The sequence below is a fragment of the Ichthyophthirius multifiliis genome (assembly GCF_000220395.1).
Source record: "Ichthyophthirius multifiliis unplaced genomic scaffold scaff_1120509251124, whole genome shotgun sequence".
NCBI lineage: Eukaryota > Ciliophora > Oligohymenophorea > Hymenostomatida > Ichthyophthirius > Ichthyophthirius multifiliis.
The window spans coordinates 33,451-61,224 of record NW_004086182.1 but is presented as its reverse complement, the minus strand read 5'-3'; the positions used below and the strand labels follow the sequence as shown (position 1 = coordinate 61,224).

Genomic DNA, 27,774 nt, shown 5'->3' with positions numbered 1-27,774 from the left:
TATAATCAACTATATATCATAATTATTAATATAATTATAAAATAACTATACTTAAAACTTTATTTTTTGTTCCCTTAAAACATTTTTACATGTAAACTAAAGTAAATTGAAAAAAATATAATTAAAATACTGATAATATATTTCTTTATTGTTAAATGAAACAAAAAAAAAAGATAGATTTAATTTAATTTTACAAGAAAAGATGAATAAGAAAATAATTGTTAATCATAATCAAAAAAAAAATTAATTAAAAATTCATTTCCAATAATAATAAGTAATACTAAATTAGTGTTTTTTCCCTTAAAATGCATTTAAAAATAAAATTAAAGAAAAAGAAAATCATAATTAATAATTTTTATAAAATGTTTAAACAAATAGAAGATGATGAAACTATATTACAAAAAAAAATAAAAAATAGAATTAAAATAAAATAAATAATAAATATTCAAACCTTAAATATTTAATTCTATATATTATTCTTAAATCTTTCGTAATATTCTAAAGGTTCTACACACGAAATTTTCTCGTTTTCATTTTCACTAAATAACATTTTGAATTTATTTTCGAGTATTTTAGTTATGTCATATATTTACAAATAATCTATAATTCCGAAAAATACGCAATTGTTTTAAAAGAAAACACTTTTATTATTAAAAACTTCGTTTTCTAAAAAAAAACTTTCATTTTTTCCTATAATAATCATCAAACTATAATCCATTATATCTAAGTCTTTCAAAATTAGACATTCCTTTTATATCTTTTCAAATAAAATTTCCTTGGTCTATTTTTATATATTATTTATAATTTCCTAATCTTCAATTTTTTATTAAAAATCGTTATCTTTTCCACAAAAAAATCCCTCTTTTTCACCTTCAAAATATCTATTTGAGTTCGAACCTTTAATATCATAAACTGACTTTATTTAATATTTATCAAAAACCCAATTCGAGAGTAAACTTTCTGTTATAATATAGTATGAAGGTTAATATTTATTCTATTAATCTTAAAAAACGAAAATATCGATGATTTTAAGTAATAAACTTTAATTTTAAATAAAATTTTGGAAATAAGGCTTTTAAAATTTTTGAATAAAAGTGTTATATTGACAAATCGGAATATTTTTTATTATTAATCTACTATCTTATGTAAAATATAAATTATTTTTGTTTGATCCTAATTAACTAATTTATTAATGTATTTTATTTATATTAGATTAATTTTAGATATTGCTTTTTAAAGAGGTTATTATTTATTCTGTTTATATGTTAAGGCTTTACTTTATTTTATCAAAATTTTAAAAATGGGTTTGCTATATTGTTATATTTATATTGTTAATAGTCATATTAAACTGATTTTTTTCATTTGGAATAATTGTATATATTTCTATTAATCCATTTATAATATTTTCCCAATTTAAAATTTTTTAAAGAAAATGTGTTTATTACTTTTTTTTTGTTTCCATATTTTTTTTTAATAAATAATAAAAAAAATATATTAAAAAAAAAAAAAAACAATAAAATTAAATTTATCATTATAAAAAAATATAAAAAATTATATATTTATTTTTAATGTATTATTGGAATTATATATATATATATATATATGTATATATATATATATATATTTTCATATATTTGTTAAAATATCAACTTTTAATTATTTTTCGAGTTTTTTTAAAGTTTCTTTTATATATTAGTATTATTTAATATCAAAACTATATTTTTAATAAAGTTTATTTGACTAAATTTATTTTTTATAATCAAAGTAAGTTTCATTTGAATAATCATCATGAAATTTTAAAAATTAAAAGTTTAAATAAATAAGACCAGCTGAACTACTAAAATAAGCTATAGGTTCAATTATATCCCAACTCCATACATAATAAGTACCATACCAAACAAAAATAAATTATGCTATTAAAATAAATATATATATTTATATATATAAATATATATATATAAATATATATATATATATATTTATATTTATTTATTTTATTTAATTTTTTTTTATATAATTATTCATATAAAATAATCATAATTATTAATAAAATTAAAAATGTATTGTTATATTTTTTACATATTAAAGCTCCTAATCCTCCTACCATTTATAATTTTTATTTATTATGTGCCTTTTTTTATATTTTTTATCTATAATATATATTATTATTACCATTTAATCAATTTTATCTTTAACAGCAGTTAATTTTGAGTATTATTCATATAAATTATTATACTATTCTTATAATTAAGCTACGAATTCTGTTTGTGTATTTTTATTATTAATAATTGCTTCCATTAAAGTTTAAATAAATTCATCTTTATTAATATTCATCTCTTATGGTTAACTTGAATCTGAGAAAATTTTTTGTCCTGTTTTAGTTTCGTGAATAGTATCTACTTTTTTGAGATAATTAGTTATAATTTCTTTACTTATATATCCTAATTTAATATCATTGCAATATTACTTTAAATTTTTATAATCATCATCTATATCTAAATCTTAATTATCTACTTGAAATGTAAGTCCATCTTTATCATCTGCAATATAAAAATTTTCTCCTTCTAAATCATCTATTAATATTGTAGGGGATAATTCTATTTTATCCAAAGAATAAGCTTTTACGTTTGATGATAAATTATATTCTGTTTTTAAACCTTCTAGAATATCATCAATAGTTGCTTGTATGTCTGTCTAAAATATTGTATAGTTATTTGTTTTTGGATTTTTCATATAAACTTCAATTTCAAAATTGTCTTCGTTTTTACGTTATATGGCTATTTTATGGGCATTTTAGAAATTCAAATTTAATTATTAAAAGCTAGATTATCTTTGGTTTTTTAAATAATGTAAAAATCTGTTTCTTCCAAAAAGTTGAGTTTTATATAATATTTTAAACATTTTTTTTTATTTATATAAAAAATAAAAGGAAAATTAATAATTTTTTATTTAAAAATCATAAATATATATTAATTATTTATTTGAAATAAAATAATTTTTTATAATATAGTTTTTATGTTTTTTATTTAAAAGTTTCATTTTTTCTATTTAAAATACTTTTAATTTATTTTGTTTATATTCTAATATTAAATTGTAAAAGAAAGATTATAGTATATAAAAAATTATTAAATTAAATAAAATAAAATTAATTATTTTTAAATAAAATAAAAATTATTATTAATAAAGCACTTTATAGATATTTTTTTTATATATTTTTATTGTTATTTATACATTTATTTTATAATTATATTAATATATTTATATTAAAATAATTTATAATTATCAATTTATATTATTTTAATTAATAATTAATTAATTAATAATTTTTATAATTAATATCTATAAAAAGCAATTAATAATAAAATTATAATTTATTTAATGAAAATTAGATCTATACGAAAATAGATTTTTTCATTTAGAGATTTCTAAATCTAATCGGAACTAATCAAATTATATTCTATAAATTCGATTGAAAAAAAAAATTTAAATGAAATTAAAAAAAAAAAATATCCCAAAAAATCAAATTAATTAAATGTAAAATAAATAAAAAATCTAATAGAATTGACTTAATAGAAATTCATATTTTTTTAGTTTATAATATTTTGTATTTTTATATAAATTTTAAAAATATATATATTTATTTTATACTTATTTCTTTATTTGCTTGATTTGAAATATTTATTTAATAATTTTTCTCAAATTATCTATCTATATTATTATAAACAATTAATTAAAGCAATATACCAATATTCCATATTCTATTATCAAATCAAAATTTTTTAAGCAATACTAAATTCATAAATACTTAAAATATATTTTCAAACCTAAGCTCAAAAATTAATTAACCTTTAGTTATATGATTTTAAAACAATTTCGAATATAGAAATCAAAAACCTATGTTCTAAGAATTAAATATCTGAATTAATTATTATACAAAGCAATACAGACGATTCCGAAAATCGAGTTGTCTTTAATATTTTAAATATGATAATTAAAAAGTTCTATAAAATGCTTTATTATATCTATGTTAATAATTTATTATCTTGAATCGCTTTATCTTGAAAAAATCTTTATAAAATTATTTCTGATTTATCACTCTTTATTTTGTTTTAAAAAAATTGTTAAAATTTAAATAATTATTAAATTTATTAATAGTAATATTTCTGTATAGTATAAATTTTCTTTTATTATTTCTGAAAATAATACCTCAATAATTTTATAATTATTATATCTGAATATAATAATCTTTAATTTAAATAATTTAATTATTCGATTTTGTATACGATTTTAGAAAAATTATATAATTTAATTTAATTACTAGTCTATGTTTTCCATTTTATTTAATAATCATATCTTTCATATCTTAGTTTTGTATTATTATATAATTGTTATGTTATGTTTTTTTTTGTTTAATTTTTGTTATTAGAAAATCTTTATTAAAATTTGTAAATATAATTATTATTCTTTATATAAAAATTATTAATTATATTAATATATATATTCAAAAAAAAAAAAAAATTGAATGCATTTTTTGAATATGAAAATAAAATAATATAATAATTTATAATTCATTATACTTAAAACAATTATATTTATTCAATTTAATTTTTTACAATAATATAATTTTTTTTTTAAAAAAAATTTAATATTTCGTCTATTTATTTTACTTATTTTAAAATTAATATATTTAAAATATCTATATATAAGTATCTTTAAATATAATAACAAAATTTAAAATATGCATGGTTAAAATATATATATATAAATCGATTTTAAAAAGACAAGAAAAGTTAATAGAAAATTTTCAATTATTATATTCTAAAATACCAAAAAATAAATTAATAAAAAATTAATGAATAATAGATAAAAATAATAGGAAAATTATATACTCTTAAACTAATCACTAAGTCCTCAATTCCTTCAAATATACGAAAAAATAAAGCTAGTTTAATTTTAAGTAATCCATCTTCCAAGCTTAGTTTAATCAACATAAAGTGCTGATATAATCTAATAACTATTCGGTTGTATAGGAATCCGAAAATTACTTTCTATTCCAAACCAACCGCCAATATAAAAAGCGATAGATCATAATTGCATACCTATATTAATAATATTTTTAAAGTAGAAATAAAATCCTGTATTAATAAAAGAAGCTATTTGGTGCCTGACAAATATAGCATCTGGGAATTCCCAACAAACCGAAAAAATATTCGAATAAGGTGTGATCTCAATCTTATGTAAAATTCTGGAAGAAAATATTTTTATTGATATTATTGAATAAGTAATATGGGCTTTAGGCAATATTTCGGCAGATTGTAAATTATATAGGAATAAAATTTTGGAATGTGGAGCTTAAAAAAAGTTGATTGAATTATTAAAATTATAATAATAAAATAAAGGTAATCTTATAAATTTGATTTCTTGGGTTCTTTCGAATTTATGTGTAGGAAATACGAATTATGAATTTGAAGATTTATATTTTGTCATAGAGCCCTTTTGTAAAATAATTTAATAGGAAAATGATATTGAAATTATTGGAAATTGCTTAAAAGCCTTAAGTTCTTTGAGTTTAGGTGAAAACAAAAAATAGAATTGCTTTTGGGTTAAAATTTTATTAAGCAACTTATTAAAGTTTTAAAGTATAATGAAATTTCTATTTTATTACCTACAATGAGGATATTGGGAAATATATGTTCCGGAAGTAATGAATAGATGGAAATAGTATTAAAATAAGGAATTTTAACAAAGCTTTTTTAATTACTTTTTCACTAAAATAAAAAAGTTTAAATTGAATGTTGCTGGATTTTAAGTAATATAGCAGCAGGAAATTCTGATTAAGTGTCTAAATTAATTAGAAATAAAAAATATTTAAAACTTATATTTAAATAAGCTAATAATTAAGATTTTAAAATATAAAATGAGGCGAATTGGATTATTATAAATTGCAGTGCTTAAGCTTCTACAGAAGATATTAAAAAAATGGTTAATGCAGGGCTAATAAAAGTTTTAATAAATATTTTAGAAAGTTCGAAAAATTTAGAATGTATTATTGATTCTTTAGATTCAATATATAATGTTTTGAAATCTGGATTCAAAGTTTTTAAATAATAAAATAAATTTTTAAACGCTTTCATATAAGAAAAAGGAATTTAGGCACTATAAAATCTAATAGAGTAAAAGTATATTGATAAAAATATAAAACAATTGGTTTAAAATATAAAGTAATTAATAAAATGAAAAAAAATAAAAAATAATATAAAATAATTAAAGAAAAAAAATTAATAAAAAAAATATTAATAATAAAATTATATATTAAAAATAAAAATAAATTTAAATATGTATTTATAAATATTTATATATTAATATATATATATATATATTTATATATATATATTTTAAAATATATATATATTTAAATTATATATTAATTTTTATTTTTATAAAGAAAATGATTTTTCAATTATATTTATATTTTTTTATATTAATTTTTATATTACAATAAATATTAATATTTATTAATTTATAATTATAATTTCAATTATTATTTTATTTTAAATAATATAAAAATATTTCTATAATTTTTTATTAATTTTTAATATTAATTTTTATATTATAAATTTTTTTCTATATTTTATAATATTAATAAATACTTATTTTTATATACTAAAATAAATTATTAATTTTTGATATATAAATATATTAATATATATAAATATTAATATAATAAAAATATAATTTCATTTTATATATACATTTATAACTTTATATAAAATACAAGATAATTTTTTACAAAGATAAAATTAATTTATTTTTCTATTATATTTATATACATTTAATTTAATTTATATAAACAATTTAAATACTATAATTTTTATAATACAAAATTTTAAAATTGACTCATTTAATATTATTTTAACTAAACATATCATATTTTGTTTAAATAATTACTCACATTGTAGCTACCTGGTCCTAATTATAAATAATGTATATAATTTATTTATTTTATTTAAAATTTACCTGGAGTTTTTATTTATTTTATTTAATATCTTTGACTTGTTCCGAATCCCCATCTAGGCCCATTATTTTTATTTAATGTTTAACTTAAGTAATTCTAATCTAAATAGCAGCCTGGTCCTGGCATCATTTTTTTTCTTTTAATATAGGATTATAATTTCTATTGGCTCCTTTAAAAGTTATTTACTTTTATTTTTTATAAAAATACGATTTATTATATTAGAATTTTTATGAATACTTTAGCTTTGAAAATTTTACTTTAATTTTCATATTATCCAGGCCCAGGATTATCTTTAATTTCATTATAAAGTGGTTTTCTAATATCGTTCCCAAATCTTAATGATTATGTAGAAGATCTGCAAGCATCTATATTTGGGTTATAATTTCCTGGTCCAGGCATTTTATATTTTATATTTTCACTACACTTGTTTTCGCTTCCGAAACTATTATTAAATTATTAAAATTAATTTATTTTTTATTTTATAATTATTACATATATTTAGGTCCTTTAGATTTAATATTCAAATTATAAAAACCTGGACCTGGAATACTTCCTGAATAATTACTTATCATTTAGTTTCTGGAAGATCCAATAGTAATTCCTTATTATTAATGTTATAAATAAGGACTTTTAATTTATTAATATTGACCAGGTCCTGGAGTTTATACACTAACAGAACGATCTTTTTATCTTTGAGCAAAAGTAAAGTTTTTCGAAAAAACTGAAGATTTTAAAAGCGGCTAATATTCTATTTTTATTTAAATAATTTCGTTAAATTTATTTTTATTTTATTACAGCCTGGACCTGGTAAATTTTCTTTTGAATAATTTTGCTCTCTATTTTATTTAGGAAATGATATTTTCAGTTTTTAAAAATCTTTTATATAATATTCTGTAGGACCTGGATTACCTAAATTTGTAAATTAAATTTATTATTTAGTTCTTATAGAAAATTTTGGACTTTGCTTATATATAATTTTTGTCGGATAATATTCTCCTGGACCAGGTACTTTTAAAATTTTTATTAATTAATTAATTATTTTTATTGAAAAAAAAAAAAACTAATAAATTATATATAGGCATATATATTTAAAATATTAACAATAATTTTAAATTTTTACTTTGTTCTAAATGATTTTTTGGTTTTTGAGAAATAGGAAATTTTATCATTTAATAACTTTTTTAATTATAGCTTTCATTTTAATAACTTTTATTATTATTTAAAATATTCAGTTATTATTTTTTATTTATAAATTTATATACTCTGCAGGACCAGGTCCAATAATATTTTAACTCAAAGACCTTAATGAAGTTCCAAATCTTTTTTAAATGTATTTTTTATATATTTTTTATGATTTTAAAATACGTCCATTTTGGGGGTGTTATAAATTGCATTTTTTCTACTTTATATTCTTATGGACTCTTTTTTATTTTTAATAATAACAAAAATAAAGTTTTATTATTAATGAATATATGAAATTAATACAGGATTTAGATAATTATTTCTAGTAAAATCACCTAATAATATAATAAATATATCAAAATTATAATAATAAAGGTTTTACTTCTTTAAGATGTTCCAAAAATAACATTTTTAGACATATAAATGTTTAATTAAATAGTTAAAAATTAAAAAAATAATTAAATAAAATATTTAACAAAAATTAACAATAATATATCATAATAAAATTAATTAAAATAAATATATATTTAAATATATGTGTATATTCCATTTTTCTATATTAATATATAAAATTGTCTATATATATATATTATTTATATTTAATATAATTAAACAAATACAATTAATTAATATTTTAATTTACTAAAGTTATAATAATTAAATAATTAATAAATTTATATGTAAAAAACTTTTTCATTGCAAATATTAAATATAAAAATAAATTATTAAGATTCGTATCATTTAATAAAATAAAATATAGTATTTATAATTAAATAAAATGTTTTTAAATATATTTATAATTAGAAAGAACATTTATTTATTTTATATAAAATTATTTTTATTTGAAGAATGTACTAAATTAAAATAATTATATATTCTTGAAAATATTTAATTATTAATTAAAAAATCAAATATAATAATATATATAAATAAATATACTTCTATAAAATATATATAATTTTATTTATATTTTTTTTAAAAAAAAATAATAATAATTTTATTAATATAATATTTATATTTTTTATTATATTTCATAATATTTTTTCTATATCCTATATTTAAATATACAAAATAATACTTTTATATTATATATATTATTTATTATAAAAATAAAATATATTTAATAATTAATAAAAGAAAAAATTTAATAGATACAAAAAATATAAATTATATTAATTAAATAATACTTTAAAAAAATAATTTGTTTCTTATTTTAATAACTTAATATATTATAATAACATGAAGTATGTATATAATTTAATAAAAATATTAAACAAGCAAAAAATAAATACAATTTTCGAGTTATTAAAATAAAATAAGATATAAGAATTTATAATATTAAATATAAGCTGATAATTCTTTAAAATAATATTAATATAATATATTAAATTAAGAATATAAAAAAATAATTATTTAATTTGTAATTACATATTACATAAGAATTAATAATTATTGGGATAAGTTATGTAATATTATAAATAAAAATAAGTAAATAAAAAGCTGAATAACTAATAGTTTAACTATATTTTAAAATAAATTATTACAAGAAGATGGATATACAAAAAAAATTATTAAAAATATAATATAAAAATTATTAATAAATTAAATATTATTTATTAAAACAGGTTTTTATTCTTTTATTTAAATAATTTTTTAAATTAATATGATATATAGTATGATATTAAATAATTATAAATATTAATATATATATATATATATATTTTTTTTTTTAATTATAATTAATTTTTTTTATAATTCTTAATTTAAATATAAAGAAAATATGTATGTTTTTAATTTATAAAATGTTATTTTTAAATAAATTATAAAAAAAATTAAAGATTTATAAAACTTTTATACATATTATTATAAAATATTTTTTAGGATTTTATTAAGTAAATGTATATTTTTTAAAAGAAACTTGACAATAAATTTAAAAATAATTTAAATAAAAGGAGAAATTGATATTTATTTAAGGTAATAGATTATAAAATTTTATTATATACATAAATAGTTTAATTATATATTAAAATTATATAAAAAATGGAATTAATAATAATGTCTTGATTAATTATTATTGTTTTATATTTAAAAGAAAATATATATATTACTATAAACTTATTAAATATATATATAATAAATTATTTAAATTTGAATATAATTTAAAAAAAAAAAAATTAGATTCAGAAAAAAATATTATTTATAATTCTATTATTCCGTATTTGTTTTTGCCTTAATATAAAATAATTATTAATTTTAAGATAAATGTTAGAATTATATAAATTTCATTTATTAAAATTAATTTTGTTTTATTTAAGAAAAAAATAAATAAAATATTATTTTTAATTTTATATATATTTATCGTAAAAATAATAATAAAAAAAATAAATATATAAACATAAAAATTTATATTTATTTTATTTACATTAAAAAAAATATGTAATATTAAAATTAAACAGAATTTGTATCATACCCTGAATGGAAAGGAATTCACTCAAATAAATTTAATTATGGAAAACGTAAACATATATACCCAAAAAACTAATTAGATGGGCTATTTGCATTAGATTTACCAATTTTAGGCCGAAAACATTACTAATAAGTTAACTCTAAATCATTAGAATATAAACCAACATTTAAAGTATTTCCTAATATAGTAAATAGGGAGTCAAATATATCAAAATCACCATTAAATTTTAAAAACATAATATATATTCCAAAAATATTAACAAATAAATTAGAGTATGGAAAAATTAAAACTGCAAAATAATAATTAGAATAGTAGAGTATTAAAAACAAAAAAAATTATATGATTAATAATAATAAATAAATCAAAATGATAAAAAAATATAAATTAATTTTAAATAAAGAGAATATTTGAATGAAATTAAAGAAAATAGAAGATAATTTGATGAATTAGATTAATGGGAATAAAATAAATAATAATAAAATAGTAAATGAAAATAAAAATAAATATATATAAAAATGTGAATTTATAAAATTACTTTAAATATATGTAAATAAATAAAAATAAAAAATAAAATATAAAAGTATAAAAAATTAAAAATATAAATAAATATATATAATAAATATATTTATAAAAAATATATATATATTTATATATATATATTTTTAATTTAATATAAATATAATATATATGTAAAATGTATTTATAAAAATAAACTAACTAAATATCATTAAAACCTTTTCCAATAATCATTGTTTTTATTTTTTTCTTAAATATCAATATTCCACTTACCATCGTTTCCTAAAACTAGATGTTTACTCATTTAACACTCACTTAAATAAAGGAATAACCCCCACATCTTTGCCTTAAAAAGTCTCAAATATCCATGCTCTTTTTTACTTTCGAAAAGTGCATTTGATTACTATTTAACATGATTATATAACTCATATACTTTTTTAGTTTCTTTTTCACTTTAAACGAATATATTCAACTCATTATTGATTCTCCAGCTCCATCTATCATTGTTTAAAGATCCCAAAGTGAAATATTTATCATCAATAATATAAGCTTTCATATGCAAAAGTCTGTCAGTAATTTCATATACTTTACACCCTTCATCTGTTAGATTTTTCATTAAATTTTTATTCGATAATTTTTAATATGCGGGCTAATCTCGATTTTAAGAAGTTATAATTTCCACTTCGACGCCTCTTTATAAAGCTTTTATTAAATAATCATCGAACTCTTTCATTGGATAATAATATGGCTGAATAAATTTAATTCGAAATTTTGAATGGTTTATTTAGTTTATTATCTCGTCTTAAATCCCTCTGTTTTCTGGGGGCCATGTCCATTTTAAAATATGCTGAAAATCTATAAATTCACTATCAGGATATTTCTCGTCAAGCTCTTATACGGTCTTTGTGTTGTTATTATGATTAGAATTTAATATAATTCCATAGTAATCAGCTGTTCGTTTAAAATGTTAACGAAAAGCAGATAAACTTATATTTTTCATACAATAATTAACATCATAAAATGCATTTGAACCATATTTATGGCCTCCGTAGCATTCCTCTATATTAGAACTACCTATTATTGCGAAATTATCGACTATAAATAGCTTTTCATGGTGTCTTCTAAAGAATTCCTGATTACTTACGTTCTTATATAATTCGGACCATGTTGGATTTAAGGATTTAAATTGTCCACCAGCCTTTATTAATTATTATATAAGTTCTTTATTTATATTATTTTATAAATCGTCAACAAATAATACTACGTTTACTCCTCGCTTTTGGGCTTATATTAATTTTTTAAAAGTAAAATTTGAAGTTGGAGAATCATTAAATGCATAAGTTGTTAACCATGCATAGGTTTTTGCTTAATCTATATATGACCATAATGTGCGAAAATATTAATCTCCTTTTTTTTAAGATATATTATTTTATATTACATATGTATTTTTTAAATTTTATAAATGTTATTTTTTTTATATTATGCCTTTATATATTATCTGAGTATGGGGGAATAAAATGGGTTTAAATTTTTTATTTTATTCTTTTATTTTATTATTTACTTCTTGTTACTTTTTGAAAAATTAAATATTGAAAAATGTCATTTATTTATAATAAAAAAAATTAAATAAAAATAATATAAATTTTAATTTTATATATATTAAATTAAGCTATAAATTCTATTTTGATTTATCTAAATAAATAAAAATAAACTAAAAAAACAAAAAGATAAGTTGATTAAAATGTGATATAAAAAATATTGATATATAAATGAAATAAATAAAATATATAGAATAATAAAAAAAATAGATTATTGATATTTAAAAACGCAAAAAAAAATAAGATATATTATTATATTATAATTATTTTTTTGAAAAATAATTATTTTATTTATTTAAAAATAAATTATAAAAATATAATTCTCCTTACAAAAATAAATTCGCCAAATAATTATAAATTTTAATATATAATTTATCTTAAAAAAGAAAAAAATAAATATAAAAAATCTAATAATAATAAAATAAAAAAAATCTAAAAAATAAAATAAAAAAAAAAACTAAATAAAAAAAAAATGGATTAAAACACTCCGAAACAAGTGGAACTAATATTCAATGCTACTAAACTATAGGGCGGAACATCATAATAAGATCCTTACTTAAAGATATTCTTCATTGATAACGAAAACACTTATAAAGAATTAGGTGAAACTGAATTTTAAAAAAGGGATCCAAACCCAAAATGGGTAAAATCCTTTAAAATGGATTTTATTTTCTAAAGAAGATAAAATTTACGTTTCGAAGTATGGGACAAAAACACTATTTCTTCTGACAAGCTCATTGGAACTGCCGAAGCCACATTATCCTAAATAATGGCTGATTAAACTAACAACTTAAAGCTTTCTTTAACTGATTAAAAAAACAATCATGTAGGAGATTTATTCTGTAGAGCAGGAAACGTAGGAACAAACTGTGTATAATGGACTTGGGAGGGAATTAAGCTTAAAAATATGGATACCTTTTCCAAGAGTGATCCTTTAATGAGACTTTGGTATAAAGGCGATAACGAAACTTATGTTTATATTAAAGAAACTGAAGTCATTATGGATAATAATGATCCTAAATGGAAACGTTTTGAAACTTCTCTCAATCTTTTATGTAAAAATGACTTGAATAGATAATTCTATATAGAAGTTAAAGACTGGGAATAATCTGGAAATTACAAATTTATAGGAGAAGCTTATGTGTCCCTAGCCTGGATTATATAAAATCCTAATGCCTTAATTGAATTGAAAGATAAAGGAAAAATTAATGGACATTTAAAATGCTCCGATGTAAAATTAGTAAAGCCTGAATTTATTGACTTTTTAATGGGTGGATAGTAAATAAATATAATTTCCGCAATTGATTATACTGCTTCTAATGGAGAATATACAGACCCTAATTCTTTGCATTGTGCGGATTTGTCTAGAAACTAATATTTGACCACTTTAAAGGCTGTCTGTGATGTATTACTTGATTTTGATTAAGATAAGAAAATTTCTATGTATGGATTCGGTGGTGTACCTGAGTTCCCAAATTTTAAGAAATATGATACTGATCATTGGTATAAATTCTTTTATTTTTATAATTTATAAAATTTTATATAGTTTTCCTGTTACTGGAAATCCAAATAATGCTGAAGTAGGAGGAGTTGACGGAATAGTATAGACTTATTTAGACTCTCTTAAGTATGTAACTTTATGCGGACCTACTTTGTTCTCTGAAATTATACAAAAAAGTATGGAATATGCAAAAAAATAGTAAGATAATAACGTTTATACTATCTTACTTATCCTAACTGATGGTGTTATAGATGATTTGTAAGAATCTAAAATTTTGCTTTCTTAAGCTGGTGAATTACCTTTTTCTGTAGTAATTGTAGGTATTGGTAATGATAAATTTACTAGTATGAAGGAATTAGATGGACCTGATGTTAAGGAAATGACAGATGTTTAATACAAGAGAGATTGCTGCAATTTCATCAGATTCGCAGATTACAAAAAAGATAGCAAAAAATTACTCGAATAAATTTTAGCTGAAATACCATAACAATTAACTACTTATAAAAAACAACATAAATAATTTGTTAGATGAATAAAGAAAAAATCATAATTTTATTTTATTTTAAATATAAATAAATATTAATTATTTATGATAATAATTCTAATAATATTTTGTAGGATATTTTTTTTAATTAAAAATAAATAAAATTTGTTTATAAAAAAAAATATATAAATAAATATTTATAATAATAAATATAAAAATAAAATAAAAATGAATATTATGTATAAAAAAAAAATATATAATTATTATAAATATATATTTATTTATTTATTTATTTATATATATATAAATATATTTAATTTATTTTTTATAATTTTAATATATATTTTTTTAATATTTATTAATTTAAAAATAATAAATATTAGAAAATAACCAAATTAATATTATTTAATTTTTTTTTAGAATACAAATAAATTTTAATAAAAATAACCTTTTATTAAAAAAAATTAATAATTAATAATATAAAAATATATCAATCAAATATATAAATAATGATATAATTTTATATAAATATAACATAAATATTTATATATAATAATTTTTAAATATTATTTTTAATTTATTACTTTATCATTATATTTTTATTAAATATATTAAATTTTATCTTTTAAGTTAAAAATTTTATTTTATTAGAATTTATTATATGCTAAAATTATGCAAAAAAAATTATATTTTTTAATTTTTAAAATTAATATTATAATATTTCTAATATTTATTGTTATATAAAAACCAAAATAATTAATTTAATTAATATATGTTAAATTACAATATATTTATTTTATATTTCTAATTAAGATTATTTAATATATAGTTTTTTTAACAATATAAACATATATTATATATATTTATTATTATTAATATTTATAATAAATATGATTTAAAATAATTTACAAATAACTACAAAATTCATTCTTAAAATCAAACTTTTTTTTAGAATTAGATAAAAGCGTTACTTTTCAAGGTCTTCTAGAACTTTTGGGAATATATTGTATTTATTAATTTTATTAGCATTTATAATCTATTGATAAGGATATATTCTTTTGGAAATCATTTTAATCATCAAACAGTATTTTTTCTAATGAATCTTATGAAAAAAGCTTACCAAATTCGCTTTTAATATTCTTCAAGTTTATTTAATTTTATATCAAAACTATTTTTTTTTATTTAGATTACTCGATTAATTAGTCAAATCCTAAAGGAAACACAGTTTATTTTTTTTGAGCAATAGAATTTTAGGCTTTATAAGTAGATTTTTAATTTGGCTTTCTTCTTCTCCTTTAATAATTTGTTTAATCATTAATTTGTTCACAAAATGAGCTATTTAAACTTGAATTTTAGGTGTTTTTTTATTATTTTGATAAACTTTATTATGTAGAGTTTTAACTTTGAATTAAATTTTTCTAAGAATTTCGAATGAGAATTTATTTTAACATATGTTTTTATTATTTTAATTTTTTTTATTTTTTTATTAATTAATGTTTAAGAAATTAATTAATTGATTTTTAATAATGTTTATAATTTAAAATAATGTAATAGATTTTAATTTTCAGAAGTATTTTTTAAATTAAATATAACTAAATAAAATTTTAATATATATTTAAAAATAAATTTTATTTGTATTGATATAGTGATTTCGTTTATTTTTTTATATTCTTATAAAAATAAATAAATAAAAATACAAATATATTAAATTAAAAATATATATGTATTTTTAATTTATTTTTTTAAAAAATTGATTAATTATTATTTTATTTTATAAAAGTATTTATTGGATTAAAATTTTATTTATATATTTATTTAAATTAAAAATAAAAAATTAAAATATATATATATATATATATATATATATATATATATATATATACAATATTGATCATTAAATATAAATAAATTATTTAATAAAATTTATTAAAAAAAATAGATATTTTAAAAAATAAATATTATACACAGAATAAAATACAATAAATAAATAAATCAAAATAATTTTAAATTAAAGAAAAGAATTTTATATTTACGTTTAAAAATATATTAATAAGAAAAAAAAAATAATAAAACAAATAAAATGAACCTAAAACAATCCCCTTTAACTCCAGAAAAATCATCAGACCTTTTAAAAAAACAACACAGTCGAGCTCCCATATTATACTCCTCTCCGTCTGGAAAAGAACCAAAATATGTGTATAATAAAGCTTTAGATAGCGTCGCTTTATTAGGAAACGAATTCGAATAAACAGTAAAGGCATTCTAAAATGTATAAGAAGAGAAGCAATAATGGAAAGATTAATACACATAATTAAAAAATGTTTCTAAGAAATAAAGCGAATAAGACTAATAAATTATATAGAATAAAGAATTCTAGATAGAAAAATTATTAAGAGAAATAAAAAATTAAAAAGATGTTTTTAACGACTTGAAATTTAAGTATGATTTTTCTTAATAAAGGTTGAAGGCTTTAGAAAAAAAATGCTTATATTTTAAAGATTTATAGGAAAAATATGATTAATAATAAAATGCTATATATGAAAAAGAATAACAAATAAATACTTTTGAAAAATATTTTGAATAAATAAAAAGTTAAAATTCTTTAAATGAAATGGATAGTAATGAAAAAATAAAAAGTTAAGAAAAAAATAAAGCCTTAGGAAGTCAAATTGATAATCTTAAAAATTAAATTTAAGAATTTTAAAGTTAACTGATATAAAAAAATAGAATATTGGAAAGGTAAAACAACCAAATATAATAAATAAATAATAATAATAAATTACTAGAAAATTAAAATAATAATCTTAGTAAAATATTGAAAAATTATGAAAGAGTAATATAATATAAAATATATAATTAAAATTAAAAGATATAATTAAATTTATATATATTTAAATATATATAATATATATATATATATATATTTTTTTTATGTATTATTTATTTATATAATTAATTCTAAAAGCAAATAAATCTATTAAATAATGAAGTAAATGAAGTTCTTTTATAATAAGGAATTTAAATAAATAATTTTAATTCAAAAAAAAATGAAGAATACAAAGTTTAAAATATATCAAATAATATTACTGAAAATAACGAAATTTCTACTTATATAGATATTTCACAAAATTAAAATTTCGAATATTAAATCTAAAAAGAAAAAACAGATTAAAAAATTTAATAAAAAAATTTATAAAAAATAAAAAATACTGAACATAATAAAATAATAAAAAAAGATGAAATATATCAAAATTAATAAAAAAATTATATTATTAATAATAATTAATAAATAAGAAATAAATCTTAAACATAATAATAATTATCAATAATAAATAATTAATAATAATAAGAAAATTAGTAGATTAAATTAAGTATAAATAATAACAAAATTAAGAAAATTGAAAAATAACAGAAATAATAAGATATATATAAAAAATAATAATAATAAGAAATTAAACCATAATAGTAATAATAATAATAATAAAGTTAAATATAATAAATATAATAATAATAATAATAATAATAATAATAATAATAATAATAATAATAAAATCAATAATAATAATAATAAAATTAAGCTAATAAATAATATGATAGTATTATATAATCTAGTTCGTTTCATTATAATAATATTTCAAGCCAATTTTTGGTTTAAATTTGTTAGGGAGATCAATCTATTTTGAAGAAACTTTCATAAATAAAAGTAATATTATTTGAAAAATGTAATCTGATTGAATAATTTAAATTATAACAGAATTAATATTAACAATAATTATAAAATTAATTAAATTAAAATGAAGATTTATAATAAGATTTTGATAAAACTAAAGAAATACTACAAAATGTTAAAGATAATTTATAAAAAAACATAAAAGAAAACTAAGAAGACCTCGAAATTTTAAATAAAAATCACTTAGAATAACTGAATAAATTATAAATTGTAAAAATTATTTAAATATTATATAATTAAAATAAAAAAATAAGTAAAAAGAAGAAATTGAAAGCGAAAAAAAAAAATTAATAGAAGAAATTGTAAAACTAGAAAAAACTTTAAAAGAACTTGAAGGTATTTATGATTTAAAAATTCGAGAATCTAATTAAGAAAAGGAAGAAGCTTAATAATTCTGTGAAAAAGTACTCGAAGAAAAGGATAATTTAAGATAAGAATTTATCTAATTAGAAGAAAATTTCTTAATCGAGTAAAAAGAAAAATCCCAAATTTAAAAATAAAATGAAAACCTTTAAAATAAAATCGAAGTTCAAGAAAGAGACTTAGACACTTGGAGAATTAAATATAGGTATTTAAAGAAAGAAATTAGTGGATTAAAGGGTTAATTTTTTAAATATAAATAGTCGGTTTTGTAAGAAATATAGTCTTAATTTAATTCGAAATCATACGATTTCTAGAATTTAATTAAGAATATTAAAAAAAAATACTACGAATTGGGTGATTCGTAGATTTCCTCTACTAGGGATATGATTATTTAATAGGATTAATAAGAAAATTAGGAAAATAAGGAAAATATGGTTAACATGGAAAATAATGAAAATATGTCAAATTATAAAAATTATAAAAATTATAAAAATTAAGAAAATTAGAAAAATTAGGAAAATTAGGAAAATTAGGAAAATTAGGAAAATTAGGAAAATTAGGAAAATTAGGAAAATTAGGAAAATTAGGAAAATTAGGAAAATTAGGAAAATTAGGAAAATTAGGAAAATTAGGAAAATTAGGAAAATTAGGAAAATTAGGAAAATTAGGAAAATTAGGAAAATTAGGAAAATTAGGAAAATTAGGAAAATTAGGAAAATTAGGAAAATTAGGAAAATTAGGAAAATTAGGAAAATTAGGAAAATTAGGAAAATTAGGAAAATTAGGAAAATTAGGAAAATTAGGAAAATAAGGGAAATTAGGAAAATAAGGGAAATTAGAAAAATTAAGAAAATTAGGAAAATAAGGGAAATTAGGGAAATTAGGGAAATAAAGAAAATTAAGAAAATTAGGAAAATCAGGGATATTAGGGAAATTAGGAAAATTAGGGAAATTAGGGAAATAAAGAAAATAAGGAAAATTAAGAAAATTAGGTAAATTAGGAAAATAAGGGAAATTAGGAAAATAAGGTAAATTAGGAAAATAAGGGAAATTAGGAAAATAAGGGAAATTAGGAAAATAAGGGAAATTAGGAAAATAAGGTAAATTAGGAAAATTAGGTAAATTAGGAAAATAAGGGAAATTATGAAAATTAATCCCAAGGAAATAGTTATAAAAATAACACCTTTGACGAATTAGATGCTTAAAAATATGAAGATGATTAGTTTTAGAATGATTTAAAACAAAAAATTAACTTTTCTAATAATAATAATTAAGAAAACAGTTAGAAATTTTAAAATTTTCAATCCGTGAATAATAATAATTCTGGTTAGTTTAATTAATTTTTATAAAATAATGATTCTTAACACAGTTATTAAGAAGAAAATAATGATTATGATGATGATTAATAAAATGAATAAGAACATTATGATGATGAATAATAAGAAAATTATGACGATGAATAATAAGAGCATGATAATGGTGATGACGAATAATAATATTATGATGATGATGATGAAAACAATTAATAAGAAGATGAAGAATAATTAGAAGAAGAAGATTTATAATAATAATAGGATTATGATTATCATTAATAATAAGAAGATGATGATTATGATAATTAATAATAATAAGATGAAGAAGTTTATGACATTTAAGATGATTATAATAACTAATAAAATTATGAAAAAATAGAAAAATTATAATAATAATATGAAAATTATGATAGCTAATGCAATACTTAATAAATTTAAGAAAAGAGTGAATAATATATAAATTAGAAAAAAGATAGTTATGAATTATCTATTTTAAAAGAGAAATATGAGGAAGCTTTTGAAAGAGTAAAAAATGAATATGAAGATTTATAATAGAATTGATATAATATTTTTATTTTATTTTTAGAAATTAAAAAAAATTTTTTTTTTTTTTTTTTTAATTTTTTATATAAATAAATAATATCTTTTTTTAAAAAATAATTTAATTTTACTCTAAAATAAGTATCTTTTTTAAAAAGAAAATATTATTTATTAGTTTACTAAATAATATTAAAAATTTTTTAATTAAAATAATAATTAATTCAATATAAAAAATATAATATCCATGTGAAAAAAAATAAAAATATTTAAAGAATAATTTTTAGATAAAATAAAAATAACTAAACATAATTTTATTTTATTTTAATGAATTAAATACGTAAGTTTAATAAAAAAAATATTTAAAATTTTAGTTTGCATTATTTTTATAATAAAATCAATTTATATTTAAAAATATATGAGAATATATTTATGTTTATTAATTTTTTAAAAAAAATGTCTTAAAAAAATATTTAGTTTAATTATATTATAACTTTATTTTAACTTATTTGTTTGTTAAATATATTTTCACATAAATATAATAATTTTTTGTATTAAAATTATTTAAAATTTAATTTTTTTTTTACATAATTAAATATTGTTGAATTATTAAACCATGCTAATTAATCTTTAATAAAATATAGAAAATAGGAAAAAAGTAAAAACATATTAAGATAAATGAAAGAGTAAAAAATACTCCTATTCCTTTAGAATTAACAAATAAATTAATATAAAAATAATAAACAATATACTAATATACATAAATATAAATAAAAACGTTTTGAAAATATCTTTTATTAAACCTTATGTTTTTAAAAAATAAAAAAAATTAAAAAAAAAATAAAAATAAAAAAATATAAAATTTTTCTAATATTATAAAATAAAATAATTTAAATAACAAAATCTAAAATTTTATTTTTAATAATAATCTATTTTTATAATTTTAAAAAGTAATTAAATTTATTATAATAATTTAAGATTTCTATTATTAGTTTTTTTATTTAAATTTATATTTTAATAAAGTAATAATATATCTTATTTTTAATTATAAATTAATAAAAAATATTAACTTATCGACTATCTAAGGTTTTTAAAAAATAATTATATATTTTTTTTTTTAAAAAATATTTTTATAAATTAGTTTTAATATTAATAACTTTTATTGATATTTTATCATAGTAAATAATATTAAGTATTTTTAATTAAAATGTATTAATATATTTCCTTTGATTATAAGTAATTTTATTAAAAAAATAAATATATTAATAATAAATTTATAATATAAAAATTATATAAATTTAAAAATCTATATTTTTAAATAAAAAATGTCTAATTTTATAATTTTTTTTTTCTAAAGTAAAAAATTTATCATTATTTATATGAGTTTTATTACTTATTAAAATTTATTGAATTTGATATTTTTTTTAATTCAAAAATTATTAAATAATATTATATTTATCTCCTTGTTAAAGGTAATTGCTTTACTACAATGAATAAAATTCATCAAATTTTATTTTTATTTTTACTACAATACTTTTACGTAAAGAGTTTATCAAAATAATTATTTGACTTTTTACAAGATTATTTTAGCTAAAATCTTCTTTAATCGTTAATTTTTATTTAATAAGGTTTTTAAGAGCCATTAACCAATTATCGACTAAAAAAAGGATTGCATATTTCATGATAATTTTATTATTAATCTTAAAATTAAAAGGTTGAAAACTATTATTATTTAAATTAACTTTTTTGATTTATTTAATCTGATAAAAAATACAAGCTTAATAATTTCTTTTTAGGCGTTCTGTTATTATTATTATTGAATAAATCGTCTTTTTTTGGAGTTTCTTAAATTTGATTTGTTGAGTATTTCTCATTACTTTTTTATAAAATGGCATTTTTTTTTTATTTTTCTTTTTAGTTTTATTTCCTTTTTTATAAATTTTAGCTTTTATAATTTCTAAGTAAAAAATTTGGTTAAAATTCTTATTATTCTTCTTATAAATTTTATTAACTTAAAATTGAAAATTATTTAGATTTTTATGTATTATTTTAAAATAGACTATAATTTTATTTTTATTTTTAAATTTCTTTTATTCTTTTCTATATCCATATATCTTTGTTTAGCTTAACATTAATTTAATTATTTTAAATTTTATCAGTTTCTTCCATATAAGTCTTTTTTTTATAAAATAAAAATTAAAAAAAATGAATATTAAATATATGAAACAATAGTTTAAAGGGAAAAAAAATTACTTATAAAATTTATAATGGTAGTCTATAAATAATAGCTTAAGTAGATATACATTAAGCAGAGGAGTCTCTAAATTATTTTTTATTAATTAATTCTTCTAAACCAAAATAAGAATTTTAAGATAATACACTTATTCTTAAAGTATTTTATAATTTTTAATAAGCCTTTGCTAATTTTTATTCAATAAGTTATTCATCATATATTTTATTTTAAATTATATTATTTTAATTTTCTAATTTTTTTGTTAATTCGACTTCTCCTTCTTTTAATAAATAAATGTCTTTTATTTATTCTCCTTCTTTGTATAAATATTTCTCTTTTTGTATGTTTTCTATTTTAAAATACATTAATATACTCATAATTTTATTATTAGGAATCTAACTAAAAAACCAATATTATTTAATAAAATTTATTTTTTCAAGTATTTTTTGTCTACATAATTCTCCTATAATCTTATTAAAACCATTTTTAGATATAACTATTAAATGAGTATCACTTTTACATATCATAGTAGCAGTCCTTTATAAAAATTTATAAGATTATATTTTTATTTATATTATTTTACCTTTTAGCTTCTGTATATAATGCTATTTCTCCAAAGGCTTACCATTATTTATATATTTAGGCAATTTTTTGATTTTGAAAAAAGTTATTTACAAATTGATCTTCAGATTAATCTTAATTATAATTATTTAAAGATTGTTTAATAGTTTTATTATCAATATTATTTTATTCTTATTATTCTATTAAACACCAGACTTCTCCTTAGTTTTTTATAAAATCAATTATTATTTTTTATAAAAAATTAACCTTTTATTATTATATAATATGCTTCTCCGTAATCTCCTTAATAAAATATTGCTATACGAAGTTATTACAATTTATAATGAATTTCTCTAAAGAAGAAATTTAAAACTGATTAATTTTCAAAAATTTCTTAATTATTTTAAAACTCCCCAATATTGGAAATTATGTTTTTGATAAACTATTTTTCTTTTTAAGTTTTTACTTTTTTTTCATCACGTCTATCATTACCTATTATATTTCTATTTTTTTAAAAACAAAAAATTATTTATTGTATTTTATTTATACATCATCAATATATGGTAGGCTAAAATCTATTTTCATTAAATCTATAATTTTATAATATATAAGTTTGAAATTTATATCTTCAATCTTTATTAGTTTATTGCCGTCACATCTTTTAAATTATCTAATCAATATGTTATCCAATAATTTTTTTCATTATTAAATTTTCTAATAAAAATTTATAATTTTTTTCTTTTCTTAATTTTTAAGAAATATACTAGTAAATAATATAATAATTTACAAATTAAGAAATACAAAACAACAATTTTTTGGATTAAATACATATATTTTTTTTATATAATAAAATTCATAAAAAAAAATAAATATTTTAAAAAAATATATGTTTTTATTTTGATAAATCAAAACATATAAAAAAGGAAAACATATTTTATGTTAAAAACAATTCAAATTTTATTTAATATATATTAGATAAAAGCTTTTATTTATTTTAAATATTTTTTCTTTTTTCCAAAGATAAACTAGATAATTGTTTTATATATAAATTATAAAATAAAACCTTAATTATATCATTAATTAAAATTAACAAAAAAAAATATGAGAATATAGAAAAATTAATAATTAGACTTAAATTGATTTTATTATAATTTTGTTTGAAAATTTAGTTAAGATTATCATTTATGATTAATTTTAAAAATAAAAAAATCTTAGTTTTATTTTCTAATTATCTTATAATAATGAATTTAATTTTTTTTGATTAATTCGAAATTATTAAACACCATTGTATATATGCATATATATATTTACTTTAAATATTAAATTCCAAAAAATTATTTAGAGATTTACATCTATCCATATTATATAAATTTACACATAACGACATATTTCTCAACATAGTAGCACAGAAACTATTAGAAATAATAATAATAATATATATATATATATATATATATATATATATTATATGATTTTAAATATATAGATATATATCTTTTTTTTATTTATTAGTTCCATTATTAGTTTATTATCATTATCAAATCATTATTTTAGAACTTTAACTTTATTAAATTATTTATTATTATTAATTTAGACTGCTATAATTATATCATTTATAGGATTTTTAATATTTTCTTAATTATGCATTAATATAAGATAATTTATGACTATATTTAATAAGTAATTAATCAAACATACATATTTTATCTTACTTATATTCATATAGATGATACACTATATTCATCTTTTAGTTTACCAGTAGTTTTTTATTTTATTTATTCGCACATTTATTTCCTAATATTCTTAGTTTAAGCAAATATATCCATTTAGTTATTAATTTACTTAATTATTTTAAACATATAGTTATTTATTTAAGTTTAATATGTTTTCTATATTTAATTTATGTTTATTTTGTTTAATTTTCTAATATTTAATTAAAAATTATTTCATTAATTAGTTTTTATTATATTATAACTAATTATTCTAGTTGTTCTATATTTTTATTAGATAAAATTTCTTTTAATTTTTAATTCATTGATTTTTGTAATATAGTTTAATTTTTCTGAATTTTTATATATTTTATTAAGTATAATCCGATAGCTTAGTTTTATTGAGCTATAATTTTGTTTTTCTTTTAATAACTAATTATTTTCTTGTTTTTATTTATATTTAGTTCAAATATATTTATTAATTATAATTATTTTTTAATTAATTAATATTTGATATAACAAAAATACCATGTTTGTTTTTTTTTTTAATTTTCTATAGATGAAAAAAAAAATTATTATTATTTAATTTTTTCTTAATTTTTATTATTAATGTTTTTTTCTTTACCAAATTTGGTTTTATATATTATAACAAATATTTGCTTTTTTATTTTATTTTTAAAATAAAAATTATTAAATACTGTTTACCATAAAAATTATTTAAAATGAATTTAAAGAATATATGTATATTAAAATTATAAATTATATAATTTAATATTTAATAAAATATTTTTATTTAATAAGACAAAACTTATAACTTTTTTATAAATAAGATATATTATGAATAATTAATTATATTAATATTTAAATATATAAATTATATAGTATTTTTTATTATTTTTAATAAGTATTTTTGATTTATAAAAATAATTAATAATCATAAAAAAATAAATATAAAAAAGTATAAAATTATTGAATATAAAAATAAATTATAATTAATAAAAAAAATATTTATATAAAATACAAAACTCTAATTAAAAATATATATTAAAAAACGCAAAAACATAAATTAATAATATTATTATTTTATTAATTTAACTCTATTGTCCTTTCTTTGTATTTTTACATAAATTATCTTTTTAAATTATACTTTTTACATTACAATAAAAAAATACTCCCCAGGTTAATATATTATTAGTTTCCCATTTAAATATTAAAATTTAAAACTTAAAAAACTGTACATAATTATTAAAATAATTGCTTTAATCCAACTAATAAAAATTTAAAACAGGAATATAAATATAATCTTCCTTAAAATCTTTTTTATTAATTAATTATTTTATAAAATTTAAAATTATAACTGTTGTTATCTTTTAATGATATATTAAAAGGAAATATTTTTCATATATTAGAGAGAAATATTGATATTATAATATAATATAATATATAATATAATATAATATAATATAATATAATATAATATAATATAAAAGTAAAATACAAACATAAACGTTTTATAAAATTAAAACATTTTTAAAATCTCAATTTTCTTAAATATAATTAAATATTTCAATTTCACATTTTTGAAGTTTCAAAATAAATCTTTTATATTTTATATTGAATTTAATACATATTTTTAAATATAAAATATAGTTACATAAAATATATTGTTATATTAACAAAATTTCCATTTTATTATGTGTAAATTAGAGTTAATTTGTTAACGTATAATCCTTAATGAATATCGCAAATAGTATATTTATGATATTTAAAATCATTATTATATTATTATATTTCTTGTTAATTTTCATTACATCATTAATAAATCCTTAATAATTGGATTTAAATTTAAAAAAAAAATATTTTTAATAATATTAATACAATATAAATAACTATTAATTTTAAGATAAATAAATTTAGAAATAAGTAAGATTGTTATTATTGATTGTATTTTAATTCTAAATTTAGGCTTAATATTTTTTTATATTTGATATTTTCATATTTTTAAATGATTATAAAATAATTTCATAATAAATTTTAAAAATAATATATATTGTTAATTTGAGTAATAAATATTTGTTGACTTTTTATAATTTTCATTTATATATATATATTTAGAAACAAAATAATAGTATTTAATACTTAAAATTTTAATAATAAAAATAATATTAATATATACACATATTATTTAAAATAATTATATTTTTAAAAATTATATTATTATATATAAATATATAAATATATAAATATTTATACATATATATAATTTTAAAAACATTATGTTTTTTTCAATTTTTAAAAAAAACTATAATAATATATATATATAAACATTTTTATTATAAATATGAAGTAAAATAAATTTTCTAAATCACAAAAATGATTTTTTAATAGGTATATAATTCATAGTATTTTAAGAGTTTTTATTTATATTAGTCCTTTTAATATTATAATTTTTTTAAAGATTATCTTTAAAAAAATAAATGTAAATATTATATTAATTATAGTATTTTTTTATTTATAATTATAATGTTTTTAAAATAAATTATATTTAATAGATTAAATAAAATA

General features: G+C 15.2%; 5 protein-coding genes across 5 annotated transcripts, besides 58 other annotated features; 2 read left to right on the top strand and 3 right to left on the bottom strand. All coding sequences in view use genetic code 6, as the record gives it.

Annotated features, from left to right (window-relative positions):
• Nucleotides 1-1,583: 1,583 nt before the first annotated feature.
• Nucleotides 1,584-1,624: a microsatellite.
• Nucleotides 1,625-1,914: 290 nt separating this feature from the next.
• Nucleotides 1,915-1,977: a microsatellite.
• Nucleotides 1,926-1,985: a microsatellite.
• Nucleotides 1,986-3,114: 1,129 nt separating this feature from the next.
• Nucleotides 3,115-3,185: a microsatellite.
• A 48-nt stretch (nucleotides 3,186-3,233) lies between these two features.
• Nucleotides 3,234-3,318: a microsatellite.
• Nucleotides 3,240-3,295: a microsatellite.
• Nucleotides 3,319-6,242: 2,924 nt separating the features above from the next.
• Nucleotides 6,243-6,318: a microsatellite.
• Nucleotides 6,246-6,292: a microsatellite.
• Nucleotides 6,258-6,319: a microsatellite.
• A 12-nt stretch (nucleotides 6,320-6,331) lies between these two features.
• Nucleotides 6,332-6,396: a microsatellite.
• Nucleotides 6,335-6,390: a microsatellite.
• Nucleotides 6,335-6,425: a microsatellite.
• Nucleotides 6,344-6,425: a microsatellite.
• A 141-nt stretch (nucleotides 6,426-6,566) lies between these two features.
• Nucleotides 6,567-6,644: a microsatellite.
• Nucleotides 6,576-6,613: a microsatellite.
• Nucleotides 6,583-6,622: a microsatellite.
• A 42-nt stretch (nucleotides 6,645-6,686) lies between the features above and the next one.
• Nucleotides 6,687-6,728: a microsatellite.
• Nucleotides 6,729-6,948: 220 nt separating this feature from the next.
• IMG5_144640 (hypothetical protein) lies at nucleotides 6,949-7,414 on the bottom strand (the record flags this gene model as incomplete). Its single annotated transcript, XM_004031178.1, has 2 exons — nucleotides 6,949-6,969; nucleotides 7,253-7,414. The coding sequence occupies 2 exons, from the start codon at nucleotides 7,412-7,414 to the stop codon at nucleotides 6,949-6,951; spliced, it is 183 nt and encodes a 60-aa protein (XP_004031226.1).
• Nucleotides 7,415-10,181: 2,767 nt separating this feature from the next.
• Nucleotides 10,182-10,220: a microsatellite.
• Nucleotides 10,221-11,220: 1,000 nt separating this feature from the next.
• Nucleotides 11,221-11,307: a microsatellite.
• Nucleotides 11,261-11,353: a microsatellite.
• Nucleotides 11,263-11,324: a microsatellite.
• Nucleotides 11,354-11,388: 35 nt separating the features above from the next.
• On the bottom strand, nucleotides 11,389-12,783 carry IMG5_144630 (hypothetical protein; the record flags this gene model as incomplete). The annotated part of the gene is made up of 2 exons (XM_004031177.1): nucleotides 11,389-12,035; nucleotides 12,255-12,783. The coding sequence occupies 2 exons, from the start codon at nucleotides 12,781-12,783 to the stop codon at nucleotides 11,389-11,391; spliced, it is 1,176 nt and encodes a 391-aa protein (XP_004031225.1).
• Nucleotides 12,711-12,735: a microsatellite.
• A 373-nt stretch (nucleotides 12,784-13,156) lies between the features above and the next one.
• Nucleotides 13,157-13,251: a microsatellite.
• Nucleotides 13,158-13,251: a microsatellite.
• Nucleotides 13,167-13,231: a microsatellite.
• On the top strand, nucleotides 13,194-14,913 carry IMG5_144620 (hypothetical protein). Its single transcript, XM_004031176.1, has 2 exons — nucleotides 13,194-14,281; nucleotides 14,325-14,913. The coding sequence occupies exons 1-2, from the start codon at nucleotides 13,251-13,253 to the stop codon at nucleotides 14,809-14,811; spliced, it is 1,518 nt and encodes a 505-aa protein (XP_004031224.1). The 5' UTR covers nucleotides 13,194-13,250; the 3' UTR covers nucleotides 14,812-14,913.
• An 18-nt stretch (nucleotides 14,914-14,931) lies between these two features.
• Nucleotides 14,932-14,985: a microsatellite.
• Nucleotides 14,934-14,999: a microsatellite.
• Nucleotides 15,000-15,072: 73 nt separating this feature from the next.
• Nucleotides 15,073-15,121: a microsatellite.
• A 140-nt stretch (nucleotides 15,122-15,261) lies between these two features.
• Nucleotides 15,262-15,318: a microsatellite.
• A 1,129-nt stretch (nucleotides 15,319-16,447) lies between these two features.
• Nucleotides 16,448-16,491: a microsatellite.
• Nucleotides 16,492-16,602: 111 nt separating this feature from the next.
• Nucleotides 16,603-16,645: a microsatellite.
• Nucleotides 16,646-16,687: 42 nt separating this feature from the next.
• Nucleotides 16,688-16,726: a microsatellite.
• Nucleotides 16,727-17,316: 590 nt separating this feature from the next.
• Nucleotides 17,317-17,350: a microsatellite.
• Nucleotides 17,351-17,597: 247 nt separating this feature from the next.
• Nucleotides 17,598-17,687: a microsatellite.
• Nucleotides 17,646-17,687: a microsatellite.
• Nucleotides 17,647-17,687: a microsatellite.
• Nucleotides 17,649-17,686: a microsatellite.
• A 246-nt stretch (nucleotides 17,688-17,933) lies between the features above and the next one.
• Nucleotides 17,934-17,963: a microsatellite.
• Nucleotides 17,950-18,028: a microsatellite.
• A 148-nt stretch (nucleotides 18,029-18,176) lies between these two features.
• Nucleotides 18,177-18,334: a microsatellite.
• Nucleotides 18,265-18,354: a microsatellite.
• A 952-nt stretch (nucleotides 18,355-19,306) lies between these two features.
• IMG5_144610 (hypothetical protein) lies at nucleotides 19,307-20,730 on the top strand (the record flags this gene model as incomplete). The annotated part of the gene is made up of 3 exons (XM_004031175.1): nucleotides 19,307-19,316; nucleotides 19,355-19,884; nucleotides 19,975-20,730. The coding sequence occupies 3 exons, from the start codon at nucleotides 19,307-19,309 to the stop codon at nucleotides 20,728-20,730; spliced, it is 1,296 nt and encodes a 431-aa protein (XP_004031223.1).
• Nucleotides 19,310-19,370: a microsatellite.
• Nucleotides 19,320-19,370: a microsatellite.
• Nucleotides 19,346-20,009: a microsatellite.
• Nucleotides 20,270-20,366: a microsatellite.
• Nucleotides 20,380-20,414: a microsatellite.
• Nucleotides 20,419-20,492: a microsatellite.
• Nucleotides 20,531-20,579: a microsatellite.
• A 788-nt stretch (nucleotides 20,731-21,518) lies between the features above and the next one.
• Nucleotides 21,519-21,568: a microsatellite.
• Nucleotides 21,521-21,568: a microsatellite.
• A 403-nt stretch (nucleotides 21,569-21,971) lies between these two features.
• Nucleotides 21,972-22,018: a microsatellite.
• An 843-nt stretch (nucleotides 22,019-22,861) lies between these two features.
• IMG5_144600 (cyclic nucleotide-binding domain protein) lies at nucleotides 22,862-23,989 on the bottom strand (the record flags this gene model as incomplete). The annotated part of the gene is made up of 3 exons (XM_004031174.1): nucleotides 22,862-22,868; nucleotides 22,934-23,476; nucleotides 23,523-23,989. The coding sequence occupies 3 exons, from the start codon at nucleotides 23,987-23,989 to the stop codon at nucleotides 22,862-22,864; spliced, it is 1,017 nt and encodes a 338-aa protein (XP_004031222.1).
• A 944-nt stretch (nucleotides 23,990-24,933) lies between these two features.
• Nucleotides 24,934-24,994: a microsatellite.
• Nucleotides 24,995-26,041: 1,047 nt separating this feature from the next.
• Nucleotides 26,042-26,089: a microsatellite.
• A 244-nt stretch (nucleotides 26,090-26,333) lies between these two features.
• Nucleotides 26,334-26,367: a microsatellite.
• A 267-nt stretch (nucleotides 26,368-26,634) lies between these two features.
• Nucleotides 26,635-26,696: a microsatellite.
• Nucleotides 26,697-27,387: 691 nt separating this feature from the next.
• Nucleotides 27,388-27,428: a microsatellite.
• Nucleotides 27,428-27,477: a microsatellite.
• Nucleotides 27,429-27,456: a microsatellite.
• Nucleotides 27,478-27,774: the final 297 nt, after the last annotated feature.